The sequence below is a fragment of the Acanthisitta chloris genome, unplaced genomic scaffold, assembly GCF_000695815.1.
Source record: "Acanthisitta chloris isolate BGI_N310 unplaced genomic scaffold, ASM69581v1 scaffold28841, whole genome shotgun sequence".
Taxonomy (NCBI): Eukaryota; Metazoa; Chordata; class Aves; order Passeriformes; family Acanthisittidae; genus Acanthisitta; species Acanthisitta chloris.
The window spans coordinates 20,003-37,132 of record NW_008656967.1 but is presented as its reverse complement, the minus strand read 5'-3'; the positions used below and the strand labels follow the sequence as shown (position 1 = coordinate 37,132).

General features: G+C 47.6%; 1 protein-coding gene across 1 annotated transcript in view; it reads right to left on the bottom strand.

The window, feature by feature from the left end:
* SRRM4 (serine/arginine repetitive matrix 4) overlaps nt 1–16,830 on the bottom strand; it is a gene marked incomplete at its 3' end in the record, with an annotated part of 22,153 nt that extends 5,323 nt beyond the window's left edge. The window contains exons 1-7 of the mRNA XM_009084545.1: nt 16,790–16,830; nt 16,420–16,563; nt 14,059–14,139; nt 13,617–13,688; nt 11,986–12,012; nt 8,661–8,753; nt 7,530–7,692 (exon numbers count right to left, since the gene is read on the bottom strand). Of these exons, the coding sequence (XP_009082793.1) occupies nt 7,530–7,692; nt 8,661–8,753; nt 11,986–12,012; nt 13,617–13,688; nt 14,059–14,139; nt 16,420–16,563; nt 16,790–16,830 (621 nt within the window). The remainder of the gene's footprint in view (nt 1–7,529; nt 7,693–8,660; nt 8,754–11,985; nt 12,013–13,616; nt 13,689–14,058; nt 14,140–16,419; nt 16,564–16,789) is intronic.
* Between the last annotated feature and the right edge of the window lie 300 nt (nt 16,831–17,130).

The following is a 17,130-nucleotide window of genomic DNA, read 5'->3' as shown; positions in this document are numbered from 1 at the left end:
CGGGCAACATAAGTCCATCATTAGAGTCTCAAATTACATGAAAAAAACATAAACCCTCTCTTCAATCCACACTGCCAACTGTTTGCTGCCTCCTCTATGCAAATGTCACCACTGCTTTTTGTCTGCTCGCTTGTCTCCCTTATTATTCATTTTTGTTTCCTTCTGCTTTAAATTAGGCTGTCCAGCCCGTTCCTGGAGGCTGATGGCTTGTGCTGAAAAGTCACAGCTTGCACTAAATCCCCTTGGGTTTCATAGAAGTGACAAAGGGAACTCAACTGAGGAAAAAAGATCAGAGATGAATGGGGAAGGGGATGACAGTCCTGCTCCTGCCAGTCTCTGTGTGGGGACTCAGCCATACCCTGGATGGGTTTTGGTGGGTTGCTGAACACAATGAGGCCAGCAATGACCCCAAACCCACACAGACTGCCATGAGCAGGGCTGTTTTCTGGGACCCTGAGCACCACCAAGGGGATTTACATCATTTGAGTATTTTATAGTTCAATTTTAACTCCACTGGCATTTACCTGAGCTAGTCCAGGAATGTACCAGCACTGGGAGCAAGGCTGTGTCAGTGCTAACTTCTGCCCTTGCAATGGGATGAAAATTTGGGCCAAACACAGACCCAATGCATCTGCACTCTCATGTGGCCTCTTCCTCTTTCACTCAGAGGCTCTGCTCTCCTCATTCCCACCCATGAGGTTTAGCCCAGGGTCCTCAGAGTGTGGACACACAGGTTTGGTTCCCCCCACTCATGGCAGTCCTCCAACATGTTCCCAGCAAGCTGTGCTCCCTCAAATGCCTGCACATGTCCTCATGCTCCGTTCTGAGGCACACAATACCCCTCTCTGTGCCATGCTTTCCACACTGGGGACCTGGGTCATGCCCTCACTAATCTGGGGCATTCTGAGCCAAAAAGACACACTGCAATGTTGGTACTATCTCACGGAGCAGAGGAGACCTGGAGCAGCTATCACACAGCAGGGGCAGGGCCAGTCTCTTTGGAGAGCTTAGTCCTGGACTTTCCAGTTCTTTCTCATCCTCAGAGGGGCTGCAGACTCAGCCTGTCATGCTTTACATGGAGATCCTTCATCCCATCAGATGATGCCTCCACATCTACTCTCCTGCCCATGGCATCTGATCTGTGTCCCTGGGGAGGGCTGCTCTTGACCTAGTTCTAGAGGTGCTAACTGGGACAGGGGCAGCTGCCTCAGACACAAGTGCTGAACCAGCAGCAACTGAAACCAGAGCAGAACTACCAAGGCTCTCAGCACAGACTGTGAAATGGTGACTGCCCACATCCTCACCCTCCTCACACCTGAAGCTGGAGGATCTCCAAGTACTTCATGTGTTGCTAGGGAGAGAAGAATTACTGCTTCTGAGATAAGGGACAGAAAGACAGGAATTGGTTCATCCCAGCAAATCCATAATGAAATCCCCATCTGCCACCCCATATTAACTTCTAAATGATGCTCAGTCCCAACTTGGAGGGATCAGGAGCCTCAGCAGGAGATGTGGGAAATGAAATGATCCTTCTTCACTCGCCAACTTGCACCTTCAACGCAGAAGCAGAAATGTCTCAAAAACCAACATTCCCAACTAGGAATGAGCGGAGAGACACATTGCAAGTCCTCATTTCAGCATCTGGTACAGCTCCTTGCTATTTCTCAGCTCCAGCACTTCTCTACCCATCCTTGCTTTCTCCAGTAGAAACTGGAATGTCAAAGAACACAAGAGAGCCAGATACCCAGCTCTGTTTTTCACCAATTCTTTCTGAAACCCTGATGATCCAGAGCCCCAAGATACCTGGCCTTCATGCTATGAACCACTGCACTCTCCCCAGTCACATCCCAGAAAATATAAGACTGCACTTTCAAATACAGTACCAGATGTTTTTTTCAAATATGGGTTATGATTTGCATTGGCTGAACCCTAACACAGAGACAATCAGCTTTTCACCACCTTTCACTTAAAGGCATAAAACTGCCACATGAGGTACTCCCCTAGCTGCAGGGGTAGGAAGAGCCTGGAGTGGGCACAGGGCTCCTCCCAAGGGACACTGACCTCAGCATCACATGCACAAACACCTTGCTTCTGCTCCCTCCCAATCTAAACCAAAAGGCTGTTATTTCTGCCAAGAAATACAGCAGTTTCTTGGCATTTACAAAGCAGCTTTTCAAACTGACTCCAGGACCTGGGACCCTTGCTTCTGCTCTGCCTTCACTGAAGTCTGTCTTCAAAGCAGAAACTGTTGTCAGCACATCACAAAATCTGTCAAACGACTGGGGGGATCAGCAAGCTCCTCTGTAGATCAACATCTGTGGCAGAAGCACTCCAGGAAGGGGCAACATGTGGGTATCAGTGAAATATGGAGCACTCAGTATGTGTGAGGGCTGGAGGGTCTGGATGGGGCAAGGGAGGTGCCAGGGGGGACACAGCAGCTTCCCAACCCCACCACCTCAAAGCACCAGGCTGTAGCCAGTAGCTTCCTGCTGGCTCTGGAGGAGACCTCTGTCCTGCAGCAAAAGCCAGAACAAGTCTCAGGGTGCTCCACTTGCCTGTCTGCTCAGACCAAATCCCCATATTCCCCCTCTGACGAGCTTGGCTTTGCTTCTGGTCCCATTTTACAGCTTCTGAAAGTAATGCCAGGCACAGGAGATGGAAACAGAGGGCCACATCAGAAAACACTGCACAGAGCTCAATTGAATCACACCATTCTGTGTAATTCTGAATTCTAATGGCTTTTTATTTTAATAGGGTGTCTTAAAAGAGTCTGCTCTTTCACAAATCTAATTCTCTCTATGTGAACATTTAGATTCCTCCTCCCTCCCCAAATAAGTAATTAAATAATCTCAGTGAACTTTGCTTCATCCAGCTTTCAGCAAGGAACCTACTGCAGCCCTCAAGGGAACTCAAGATATGTATTTATTGGATTTTTTGTTTCAAATCATTATTTAATCAAGTTGAAGGGGGAGCAGAAATGAGGCCCTCACTCATATTCCAGACTGTAATTTTGTGTGCAATCCCAGACCAAGAGGCAGCACAGTCTAATAGGTTACAAAAATACAATCACTGCTCCTCTTCCAATTAAACTGAACAACTCCATTTACTGTGCCACAAACAGCCCTCGGGCGAGAGATGACAATACATTTTCTCAGCTGAACAGGGACTGAGACCCATCAGCGATCAGCGTGGCACAGCCTCACTTAGAGCTGGAGGACTTCTTTCTTGGGTCTTTTTTTCTCTTGTTTTGCCACTCACTTCAAAGTGGAGTTAATTTCTTTTTCAGAGAGGCATAATGTCTCCCTTTCTCTCTTTTTCTGGGCATTGTATTAATGAAAGGCATAAACCACTTGTGTCGATGACCCCGGCAAGCCCTGCTCTCAGCGAGGGCCCGGCAGACATCTGCCGCAGAGCTGCTGGCACAGGGAGCAGCACCTGCTGAGAGCAGCTCCCTGGGGGGATGAGGCTGTGTGTCTGGCCTGGAGTACCTCCACCTGCCAGAGCAGGGGGCTGGGGGAAGTTTTCACCTGGGGAAATGGGCTCACCTTTGCTGAAAAGCTCCAGCTGAAAAGCCAACATCTTATTGCGTACAAAACAAGTAGCAGTGCAGTAGGAATTCAATACAATCTCTTTTTTTTGAACAATTGTGAATCCCTGACTCAAGGAATATTGAGTGGGAAAATGCCCTTGTTTTTCGTCTAGATGGAGAGTGCAGGGTGAGGCTTTCTCTACCACAAAAGCTATCTGAGTCCCAGAGCATGGAGGCAATGACACAACTGTCCCTGCAGGCTCTGAGCTTGGGTTATTTGGGGCTAGATGGCAACACTGCTGAGCAGCCTGGCTCACCAATCCATTGCTGGGGTAAACTCCAGAGAACACCAAACAAAGGTTTGTTCCTTTTCAAGGATCTTTTCAGCCTGCTGGGGTGCAGCCAGTGTCGTGTGATGCAGGCCAGGGTGTCCCCACCTCAGCATGGGCCAGGCTGGCACTACTTTGGAGCAAGGGTTTGCCTTCCAGCACCTCCTCTGGTACCTGGTGTACAGTCCAGCCCTTCAATGGCTACAGGCAACCCTCCTTCCCCACCAGCTGCTGGTCCCAGCACTGTGGATTTGCCAGACATTAACTAGGGGTAACCTCAGTCCCCTGGCTGAGAGGGGAGAACAGGAAAAGAAAAAAGAGAACCTTCCATATTTATGGAAGACTCTGCCTTTCTGCTCGTCAAGGGCCTCGTTTGTTGTCGGAAATGTACTGCCTAACACTTAAAAGAATAACTTTTCCTATGTAAGCTAAAACCCAGGCTATAAACCTGCAAACAGCAGCAAGCCAATGTGCAGATCTGCCATAAGGTTTTCTGAGACTTCCATCACACTCTGTTCCAGCCCCTGCACAGCATTTCCTCACTTCTGCCTTCCTGCAGACACAAGTACAAAGACAAACAGCATCATTTGGACCAGCCGTACCCCACTGAGCCTCACTGGAAATCTGGCTCAAGCCTGTGTTAATTTGTGGCATCACAAATGAGTTACAGTGGAAGGAGAGGAGCTGGCAAGGAAAGCGTATGCAGCGTGCAGTTATCTTCATCAGAACAACAAAGGCAATTAGGTCCATGCCCTGCAGGTATTTATATTGCACTGCTAACTGAAAGCACAGTGGCACATCATACATCTGTGTCGGTGTGGAATAAAGTGTCTGCAGTGGATTAGGGGTGTTCTGTACAGAAATAAATGCTGCACATTACCCACAGCTTCTCTGCATGCTGAGGCACAGACCCACAATCCTGTTCTCAATAGGTGGCTACTGCTGCTGCATAGGATTAAAGGAGAATGAGAGGGAGAAGCTTGGAAATTCACTTGCAAAAAATAAAAGCAGCAGGAAACTTCGGGGTGTTTCTGCATATGTACATAGATGTGTGTGTGCATCAACTTATGCATAAAGAGGGAAAGAAGCAGCAAGGTAGATGCATGGGCAGGGCATTATTCTGTATGCTTTATCCCTCATCAAATCCAGATAGACGTAGTTAGAAATTGTGGCTGTTTCAGTACAGAGGAAGGAAGCCAAATAGGGCTGGAGGGGGATGGCAGAATTACCATAAAGTGCTTCAAATGTTCAGCAGAAAAATAATGTAGAATTAAAAATGGCTTAAAAAGCAAAATCTTTGATTTGGAAGTGCTATAGCATTACCTCATACGAGTTTGTGTATTGTCTCCCTGGGTCTTTTCTGTATGGGACCATGCCTTTCCTTTGGAGATATGACAGTGCATCTCCCCAGGTAAGGATGGTTTGGTTTGGATGCTCAGGCTAGATGGGAGGATAGGAAGTGTGACACACCAACCCTCATAGAGGACTGAAACATAGCATTTTTGAATCCAAATTCTGGATTTGTTCACAAAATCTTTTCCAGTAATTTATTTTGGATATGTGAACATTTTCTGCAAGAGGACATTACATTTCAGAACACATCCAGGCTGCTGTCAAAGTAGAGTCTGACAGAACTCAGCTTTATCATAGAGCAACCATTTAACTCACAAAAAGGAGAGGTATCAGAGTTGTGTACAGTCATTAATAAATGAGACTAAAGGTTCCCATTCCATTTTTCTCTTGCCAGTTTTGAATACATGATATTTAATAGCCTTATTTAAAAAAATTTCAGGGGCAGCTTTTAACCAAGGGTTTCAATTTAAACAAGTACTTAGATGTGCTCTTGAATGGTGTCCCAAGAGTACGTACTTGTTTTGGGGACAGAAGGACAGTAGTGGGTTGCATCAGTGATGATGCCTTTTGGTCATTGAAATATTTGCCTCTGTTTTTAACTCTTACTAGAAAGAACACAAGAGGGTCCTGATGACTTTTACTTTGCATCCACCCCCTGGAACTATCAAGCTCCGATTTTCCCTGCCCTGCAGCTTGTGTGCTCATTTACCTCAAGTGAAGCAAGCGGAAAGAGAAGTGCAGCATGCTTGAGTTTAGCTCATTTTAAAGCTTTTGAAATTTTAAATTAGAGTTTACTCTTTCTCAGGAAGCAGAACAGCTGGCAGTTGGCCTCACAGGACTCAGGGAGTCTGGCTTCAGAGAGAGAAAACCTAGTACTAATTAAAAACCAGGCTTAGACTCAAAAGCATTTATGTAAAATACGCAGCTTGAACCGAACAACACCCTGGTGACATGATGCAGTCTTTGGCTGGTTGTTTTTCGGGAGGAGCTCTTAACTCATTCCTACTTTCTCAAGCTGACAGAGGGCAACACCTCCAGCTCATGGCAATAAGCTTCATACCTTGTTTTTCTTTCTATGCATGTGCGTGCGTGCGCACACATCGACGCGTGGTGTGCAGGTTCTGCTCTCCACGTTGCCTTATATGGCTTTACAAGCAATGACTCACATGCCACCACACACTCAGTACTTAGTAGTTGTCTATAACGAGAGCAAATATGCATATCTATAATGCTGAGAGACAGCTTGTGCCTGTCTGTACCCACGGATAATCTCAGTGTATTTTGATCAGCACAGTGTCTGTGTGGGTGAGTGGGGAGAGTCTCTCCTCTCACTGGCACTATCTCATATCTGATGTAGCTCCTGCGTGTGGCTGAGCTATTTCCAACTGATGACTGGGCCCGAAGGAGAAAAACACTTCAGGTCTTGGAGAACTCCGTACTCAAAACACCTCAAGCATTACGCATCCTCCTGTGTGAGTACCAGATTCTGCACTACCTCCTGTCCTGTGTAGCAATTTATCTCCCCAGAATGCCTATCTGATACTAACACCGCAATCAAAGAGCATCACACCTGTACTTTGCTGCTGCCAGGAACAAAGGGGAAACATGCCATGGAAAAGGAAGACTGATATCAATCTGTATGTAATATTTCTCTCCATCTCTTGATCCCTCAATTCATGTATTATATCATCTTTTTCCATGTATATGGAAAAACATCCTAAGGCACCAAGCCTGATTTTACCCTCAGCTGCACATGCAGTTCCCATTAGCATCAATGAGGGCTGCTCATAAGTTCTGAATTTGGCCCCTGGGCTTGTCAGTCCGGAGCAACAGTGATCCTAGAAGGATCCAGATAGTCAGAAAACATTCCCTGCAAATAATCACCAACTCATTAAATATAAATGTTCCTTTTATATATGTTTGATACCCTTCCTTACCCTGAAGGACTAAACTTTTGGATGCGAAGACCAGTGAATTAAGTTCACATCCAGCTGAGCAAAAACTGCATAACAAACACTTCCCTGTAAAATATCATTGCTGGAGGCCACTTTTTTCCCCCTGTTAAATGTCCTCAATTCATTATTCATAGGCTAAATCCTCTGCAAGTTTTTCCCCTCTCCAGCCCCACCCTGGGTGTGAAAGTGCTGAAGGAAGGAATGACTTTACATACATTGGAGAACAGCACCATTAATAAATAATACAGTTTAACCAACTTTGTCTAACATCACTATAATTGAGTTATAAAAATTTCATATCGGTTTTCTTGCCCAGATTCCTCTGGCTAGTTCAAGCAAAGAAGGGCAGTGTGTAATACTTACTACTTCCTTAGGAGACAGGAAGCTGTAGAGTGGGAGGGTTTGGCTGGCTTTTTGGCTGGCCTGAACCTCTGAAGAGGAGCTTCGCTTTGCTGTGATCTTTGAGTGGTGCCGGGAGTGTCTTCGCCGTGTTTTCCGCCCTTCCTCCCGAGACCTGGCTCTGTGCCTCCAGAAGACACCAACAGACAAAACGTTATTCCTCGGTATTGCAGTAGTGCCCCTTACCAGCTCCATACAAACCCTTGGCAGCTCTGTGCTAGGCCATTGCATGTGGGAGAATGTCTTTCACATGACTTCTCTGTGGAGTTGTGATGGAGAGAAAAGGGACGTCTTGCTTTTCCACTTTCAAAGAAAAATAATTTTGCATCCAGGCCTTTGGACCTTAACCTCAAACTTCAGCACCAAGTCATGATTTTATGGTAGCTCAAGGCAAACCATACCTTCATGAAGCTTAGAATGTTCCTATGGTGATACACCTCCAAGAGAAGACACACTCTGCTCTTTCATGAGCATTCCTCCCCACACTGATCATCAGCTTTTCATAAGAAAATTCCAAGTGCTTAGGAGGAATGAAGTGGGAGAGTGGGGGTGGGTTGTTCAAATGCTTTCAGAGAATGTGAAAGATGAACTCATGATGTGTATAAACCACATGACTTGCTATTGCAGCAGTGCTGGGTCTAGCACCAGCATCCACTTAGCCGGCCCCAGGATGCATCTGTCATCCACAGGACAGAGATTTTAATCAGGTCAAAGACAGTGGCTATAGATTGCCACGGGCAAATACATTTCCATTGCTAAGACTAAGTTTAAGGCTTTCCTGGGACATCAGCAGTACAAAGCCCTTGGGCTGAGGAAAGGACACTAGGCTGGAATCAGCTGTCATGGGCTGATCATCAGCCATGGGGATTAGAAGTGACTGTCAGACTGAAAAGCTGCAGCCACTGCTCCTGGAGGCAAAACCTTTCTATGGCCAAGACCACAAGCAGCTCAACCCTCAATATGTGACATTGCTGCTACCGGAATGGGATGTGGCTCTGCACAGAGAGCCTGTGGGTCACACAGGCTATGACAACCACGTCCTTGAGCCCACGAGGAAGTGCTGAGGACACTGAGCTCAGGGAGCGGTGACATTACCTGCTGTGGCAGCTGGGGGAGTGGGAGTCGGAGCTCTCCGAGCGAGAGTGGCAGTGGCGATGGCGATGAGATTTCCGGGTGCGCCCACGAGAGCTTTAAGAAGCAGAAAGGAAAACCAGCATTAGGCTAGCAGATGGGGGATGCAGGAGCCAGCAGCTGGAGGCAGAAGTCAATAACATTCAAATCAGAAAGGAGATCTGCGTTTTAAACCAGAGATTGGCGTATGAAACGCTGCACAGAACATCAAGGTTTGAGAAATTCTCCATCCCTTCATCCCTACATTGACATTAAGGCAAGCCGTCTTCCTGAGATCTATGCTAGCATTTTACAAACAAGCTATTAGGTTGGCTCTGTAGCCTGCTGGGGGAGAGATTTGTGAACAAGCATGCAGGAGTGCAGCAGACAGCACCAATCCTTTCAGCTTTCAAGACTTTGAAGAGCTATGTGCTTCATCCAGAAAAGGCAAGCAGGCCTAAAGGAGCCAGGCAAGTGACCCAGACCTTCCTGTTGCTGAGCCTTGGGGGGAGTACTGTCCCTCCATACAACCCATCAAAAACCTCCAACCCTCTCTGTAGAGCTAGCTCCTTGCTGAAGAGCAGATGCAGAGGAACAAGCTCCAAGTGATACAGTACACTTGATAACAGCCAGCCTTCCCCACACTCTCCAGGTGGGAGCATCTAGCCAGTCCTCCGGACAGCCCTCATGGCTACTACACAAAGTACAGCTTCCCTAGCTGCAGCCTGCCCTGTGTGTGGTTCCTGCTTGAGGGGCAGGACCATTTACCTGGCTTCTGACAAGGTGCCCTGTCACTGCTCATCCCTCTTCTGACAGGGCCTGGGGACAGTCACCAGCAAACCATGTGCAGGGATGCAGGTCCAGTGCCCTGCTGCACTCCCCTTTGCACCATCCAGGCTGTTTCTGATGGATTACCTGGCCCTGTTACAGAATGGCTGTTGTTGTCCATGCCAACAGCCAAAGTCCTGTGTGCAGCCTACCTGCCACTTTCTGTGCCCATTCTCTTTCATTGTTGCCCACCACAGCTGCTATTTTTAGGCCTGGCAGCATAACTGTCTACTCAGGCTGGCATCACTGTGCCAGCAGGTGAAGCTAACAGTGGGTTAGCTGGTGGGAACAGCCACACTATACAGTCACTGACAGCACAAATATGACCTGCTTGGACAGCATTTAGCAATTTGCTGGTATTAAAACTCAGCAAATAATTTCTTGAGCACAGCATCTCCTTTAAGACAAAAGGGCAACCTTTAGGGCAATTGCTTCAACTCTGCTTGGCTGTTTCCTTTGATGCTTTTCACACTCTAAAATTATATGCTTTAAAACATCACATTTTGAGATCTTCCTTCCTTACTTCCATGCAGCTGAGAACAGCAACACAGAACATCTCTCCCTCACATGTGGATTTGTATGGAAATCTCCATATTTGCTCTTCACCCTTTGCACAAGTCCCTCCAGTTTGTTTTTCCTTCCTGCAGGAAGAAAAACTGGTCCTGTGTGATTTAGATAACCAGTTGCTGGATGCAAAGATAAGCCAAAGCACTGTGATTATACAAAAATCTTCATCCAAGATGGCTCGTGGGATCCATCTGATCCACACCCTGGAGCAATAAGGTTTGAAGAAACTGGGAGTGGCTCATCTCTGATTTCTGAGCAGAAAGACCAGGCTAAAACACCTTGGTGGGTTTATCCCCAAAGAGCAATTCCAGCAGCTCTCGTTCCCTGAGGTCAGGACACACCAGCAGGACATGGATCTCTGCTTTAACCACACTGTTAGTGTGCTGCTATGTTAGGCTGGGAGATGCCTGCTTTTATGGGTAACCTAGGAAGCCTTCCTTTTACCAGTGAGATTTCTAGGTGCGTGGCAGCCCAGTTTGAGGACAAAAAGGGTGTCTGTGCCACTGAGCATGCAGAAGTTTCAGAGAAAAGGAGACAGTCCTTCTGCATGCAATAGACATGGCCTGTGCAGGCAGTATCCCAACTCCCAGCAAAGACAACCAGGGGATCAGTGCCCAGGGTTCAGGCCCAGAACTGTTTCCTTGCTCTGAAAGCAGGTGAGAAGCCACAAGTTGAAATGCCCAGGAGAAGACAGAGAAGGAAGTAATAAACAGAGGCAGCTTATAGTCCTTCCTTCCAGTGCTGAGGAAATCCATTTTATACCATAACCACCCCTTGATTATCTGCCTCATAGGACAATCTACTAACATTCCAGGGCAGACTGGAACCTCAGCCCTAGATTTTTCACAACTTCCACCGACTCCAAACTCCTCCCTAGGCCCCATTCAGATGCTTGGTTGCACTGTGTATCATGAGTAGCCCCTACTGTAACCTGCAAAAGCAGCAAACCAGGAGGAGCCAAGGCCCTTCTCAGGAGTGTGCCAGGCTGCTCTTTGGGCATATTGGAGTTCATTCTCTTGTACTGCCCTCATCAGAAAAACTGGAGTCTCTGCTCTGGGTTGGATGAACAAGACTGCACATCCTTGTGAGATACACAAAGTACTGCATGAGGTGTCACAAGGAGAGGGAGAGGAAAGATCTCCAGCCTCTATAAACCCTTTTTCATTCCAGCAAAACCAGAACTACTGGTTTTAGCTGCAAAATAATCCTGAGAATTGCTTAGGGCTGTGCAGCAGGTGTTAGCTCCAGGGGCCCCACCACATCAAACACTTCCTAGCCCCACACTGTGCAGGCAGGGCAGGGAACTCCATGAATCACTACTTACTGTTTTTTGTGTTTTCTTTCTTCCTTTCTCTTACTTTTGGGGCTTGAAGAACTAAATAAGAAATGGCTAATTAATTCGGAGATTTCTGTTCTGATAAAAAGCTGCACAATCACACATCAATGTTACAGCTAGATTGCCCAAGAGCATGCAGTAAGAAATGAAAGGGATTCATGATTCTGCCACAGCACAGGGGGTCTGAGTGCCTGCTGACAAATCTGCCTCATGGGCTTGGCCAAAACCCTCAAAGGGATCAGCCATCTCAGTGACTTTGCTTTTTTCCATAGAGAAGATGAATACTTCTTGATGAGGTACATGAGATTGCCAGGGGCTAGATTATACCAAGAGGTCTTTTCCAGTTATGTGCTTGACTACACAGGTTGGGCTGGAGACCCAATTCCTGTGGCATCTGAGTAACACACAAGGCTGAACAGGGTGAGAGTAGCCTCAGACCCACAGGGAATAGAGGGAGCCAAGGGGATTCCACAAGGAAACAAAAGAAGTGTCTTCTGCCTGCACCTAGTGAGCATCAACCTAGAACAGACCATTAAACTCATGTTTCTAAGGGACCACCCACACTTGCTCAACTCTTACCTATGTCTTCTCTTCTTTGATGATAACCTGCAAGAGACAAATATGTACATTGAATACAGGGTCTCACAATGTTGGAAATTTGAGTGAGAGACAATGTGTTTAGGCCCAGTGTCAGACCAAGCACCGCGTGTACCAGCTGGGCAGAATGGCCCTGGCTCTCCTTTAGCCAGCTAGGGAGGGAGCAGCTGAGAAATGCTGGTGAGGTAGAAGTGACTAGCACACTCTACAAACAATTGAGAATTGATCCTCAGGATAAAAAGTCTTTAGACAGACCAGATACGTCCCCTGTCTCTGGTCCCTTTTCCCTGCTACTGTCTCCACGGTTTTGCACTGCACACTGAGGGGGCAGGGATCAGTCCATTCCCTGGTTTTCTCTATGAAGGACCAAATAGCAGTCAAAGGAAAAATCCTTTCTGTGTAACTCCAGAGCAGCCTCACAGCCAAACCAGTGTCATGCCCATCTTGCTTCCTGGAGCATCCCTGGAATGGCACAGGAGACACTTTTCTCATAGAGAACACTCTGGGAGCGAAGAGGACACTCCCTTGCAGCAAGGCCTGGCCCCAGTACACTGCACATCCCCATCTCATCTTAGCTTGGAGCACAACATCCTGCACAACACATGGCCTGAACTCCTGCCTGGAAGGGCTGTGAGATTTCTGCTGGCAAAGTCAGCTGGGGTCTGTAGCTGAAGTGCTACAGTGTCCGGAGACAACCTCCATTGTCACTAATCCTGAGTGGTTTAGCATGGTACCTTATGGGACCAGCTACAGCTTATCCTTGGCTTGCAAGGGCAGAAATGGGTGCTAAAAGTGCAAAGGGCTTCTGACCAAGGACTTCCACCAGGAGATAGCATCCATAAAAGAGCACGAGAATCCCTCCTTGCGAGAAAGTGTTTTAAAGGAGTTTCTGTATCCTTGTCTCTTCTCCTCCCTTTCTCTTCTTTAAGATTCAAGCTCAACTTTTCACCCTGTTATCCATTTTTGGTAGCTTCTCTCTCTGGTTCAATATATTATAAATACACGAACTTTTCAGGGGAGATAGCATCCACTGTTCTCTTCAAATATTGGTTTAACAGCCCAGAGAAAACAGTGAAATATTTGCAATTTTAAAATTTAATCATGCTCTCTGAATTAAAAATGGGCTTCAGAAGGGGAGTGTGGAGGCAGTCACTGGGGCTGGGAGAGGAGACTGGAATGTGGATGCAGGGAGCTGATCAGAGCCTTTTCCTGGTCCTGACACTTTCTGCAGACCATCACAAGCCCTGAGCACCAATCCCTTTGGCATCCCAGAGGACAGGAACCATGTGTATAGGACAGTAAGCTGATGCTCTGCAGACCTCACACTGAGTTGATTCATTTGTGCCTTTTCCCCCACACTCCAACAGCACATGTTGGTCTGTCTACACTGGGTGGGCACCCCATTTCATGCCCTCCTCACCCACAGGGACACTGGCCATGCTCCTCCTTGGCTGCAGTGTACACCTCTGGGTGGTCACAGCTGACAGCCAGAGCCTCACAGCTCTCTGCCTGCTGGGCTCAACACCTGCCCAAGGCAGCACTGCCTTCCACCCCTTCTCCAAGCCCCTGACAGCCATTGACAGCAAGGAATTATATTTTCAAGGGAAAAATACCTGTTTCTTTTTCGCTTCTTGGAGCTTTTCTTCTTCTTCTTCTTCACAGGTGAGGGGCTGTAGGAGGGAGACCTGAGGAGGCAGAGGGGCATTAGGGACTGCAGGGCTCTCCACAGCCCTCCTGGTCACCCCACAACCAGCAGCACCCCCCAAGGCAAAGAGGAGGTGGAGGCTCCTGGTGGGAGTGGGATGATGACAGGAGTAAGCCTCAACCCAGCTCTGCTGCCCTGAGGGAAGGGTGAGAAGATGGTGGTGCCTCCCTTTGCTGTGGAAACCCCCAGTCCCTTGCACCTCCATCTTACACCTCTTCCTTCATGCCCAGCCAAGGGCTGCCACCCCCTCCTGCTCCACACACTGCCATGGCCACCTCATCTCCTTCCCTGACCCTCTTCCCTCACACCCAGCCAGGGACTGTCCTCTCACTCTGCCATGGTTCCCTCACCTCCTGCGCTTCTTGCGGCCAGATTTCTTCTTCTTCTTCTTCCCTCGAGTGGGCAGCGGCCGCTCCCCGTCACATGAAGGGCTGAGGAGTAAGGAAAAAACCCAAAAAGCATTAAAAATAACAACAATAAACCCTGAATCAGCTCACATGGGACTCTGTCTGCCATCCCCACCTCAGGACATGGGGCAGCAACATCAGTGTTCACAGTGGACTTGGGGTACAGGCAATGCCTAATTACCCTCTAACTAATTACTTGGTCACAGCTTAAATGAAGGGTCTAATGAAGATATCATGAGACAGCTACACCACAGCGATGCTGATTACTTAAAACATGTTTGCTGAGGTTAACGACTTCGTAACAGATTTATAGGTTTTGTTGCTCTTTGTAAATATGCTTTAAATAATTAATTGGCATTTAATTTGCATACAGTAATTATTGCAACCAGCTGCATCTCACTATAATAAAAGACTTGACATGTGTTAAGCAGCAATTGATTAGAAATATATATGTATTTATTGAGGCCCTATGGTAATTGAAGGAGATATGAATCTCTCACACAGTTGTTACATCTTGAAAATAAACCCTCCTTTAAATTAATTTCTTTTTTAAACATTTGATGCTGAATCAGGTTATGTTTCAATGAAAAGCAAATACAATGGTTAATTAGTTCAAAGCACTGGGCTGAAAATACAACAGATTCTCTGTGGCTACTCATTAACCTAAGCAAATGCTTGTAAAGATGGGGGAGCTGGTGGCAGCCTGTGGATCCCCAGGCTGATCCCCAAATTAGTCCATGGATCTCCAAATGAATCTAGGGCCAAGGTTTGTGGGAGGCCCACCCAACTCCCCAATGCCTCTCCAAAATCACTGCTGGAAATGAGGGTGCTGGGTTTGTGCCTCAGTTTCCCTACTTCTCACCCCACCAGTGGGAAGAGCCAGAAATAGGGAATGAGTGGAAGCAGCCCCATGCTTGGAAAACACTGTGGGATCTTCACTACAAAACAGACCAAAAATTGAGTGGTTTTCTGCAGAAAGAACAAATGTTACTGCTGATAAAAGTCCTAACATGGAGCAAACAGCACTCTGGGGGGACACTAAGGCTCCACTGCCCCTCAACACTCCATCACCCAGGGCTTGAATTCACTACTAAAATTACACCATCATAAAAACCCAATTGCTTAGTGCTTTTAATACAGTTTGGGAAAAAAAAGAAGATCTCTGCAAAACAAAACTGTGAGCTAATGCTTTGGTTATGAGCTGTGAATTATGAGTGCTTCTGGTGCAGTAAAACTGAGGTGCAACCACAGCATGGCCCTGCAGAGCACCCACATACTCCTCCTTAGGATATCACAGACCAGCAGCAGCACTGTTAGAGGGTATGGCACAGCTTGGCCTGCTCCAGGATGTCTCACTGTCATTAAGCTCAGGCACCTGCCCAGAGACATCCCAGGGTCATGCTAGAGCAGGGACCTGAGCACTGCTCCCAGCACTTTCATCCTCAGGATGCTCAAGCCTAGCTCCCATGTGTTTTCCCTAGGCACAAGTTTGGGCTCCCCAGCACACTGGGCTGGGTGCACCTCAGCCCCTTCACCCAGGGGTACAGCCAGGCACTGCCACAGCCAAGGGAGAGTGGGGAGAAATATCTGACCATGTGGCCACAGGCAGTTTCTGCAGAGCCCTTCTCCCTTTCCTGAGATAAAGTCTTTTGTCTTTGATGTGGAAGCTTTCTTCCATGTGCTGATTTGACTTTAATTGTTTCTCCACGATTATAATCAAAGTCTAATTAAAAATATGCTGGAGATTATTGTTCCGGTTAGCCTGAAATCTGAAGATATGAAATGTGCTTTCTTGCTCTTTCTTCATAGCATCTTTAACCAAACAGCAAGGCTTTTATCCCAGAGACAGTTTAGCAGGCAGAGCTCAGAGACCCCAGCTGCTTCATTTACAACCTTCCATTCATTTTTTCCCCTCTCAAGTGGTCAGGGACTAACGGCATGTTGATAATAAAGCTGTGTCCTAATGAAGCCAGTGCTGCTGGTCTGATCTAGGCATGGGGAGAGGAGAATTGCTGAGGGAGATTCCCAGCAGACCTGGCAGTGCAGAAGGATGTTGGCAGCTCAGCTATCTTCCAGCCAGGGCTACTTGGAAGGAGACTGTAAGAGCAAGCCATAGAGTAGAAGGGAACTACAGGTTTCTCCCTGCAAACACGCACAGGGTTTTGTACAATCACATACATTTGTTGTACACTCATACAGTCATTTAAGCCATCCATAGCTCTCACAGAGCCCCAGAGGGGCTGAGTAAAGAGCCAGACACCCACCCTGCCATCCCCCCACTTTGTTTGCAGCCCTGGCTCCTACCTGCGTGACCTGCGGTGTGCATGGTCTCGTCTCTCCCTCCCTTTCGCACAGCCATTGGTGGTGGAGGTCTCTCTGACCACGCAGCTGCTCAGCTTTTCAGGACGTCTCTCCTCTGCAGGGTATGGCAGGCAGCTGAGCGTCCCACTGCCAGAGCAAGAGGAGAGAAAGAGCAGTCAAGAACTGTCCTTTCAGTTGGGCTCACTGGCTGAAGGTTTCTCACGTCCTGGGGATTCTCCTTTCCTGTCCACGGGTGGGACCTATGTTGCTGTGAAGGAGAGCAGCAGGTTGCTCTCAGTGCTCAGCCCTGCAGTGAGAAATGCCCCTACAAGGCTCCAGAGTGCCCCATTTCCAAGCCAAGCTGCACCTCCACCTGGGCTTGCTGTACTCAGCACTCAGAGATGCCAAAAGCATTGTGCAGTCAAGTAGCAGCTGGACAGCCCCATATTGTGAGGACAGCACAGGCTCCAGATCCAGTCCAGGATCAAGAGACAATGAGAGATGGACAGGACATCTTCTCCTGCATTGTGGGTTTTAGCTCACCAGCTCTGCAGGGACAGTACTGGTCTTATACACTAGTAGGAAAAAAGGTTTTGCATTTCAAAGGCCATTCTCCAAACCTGCTATCGCCTTGCTAATACCTTGCTACACATCCTCATCCCTTTCTCCTTTGCCAGCACTTCAGTGAAAGCAAACTCTCAGCAGCCAGGGAGC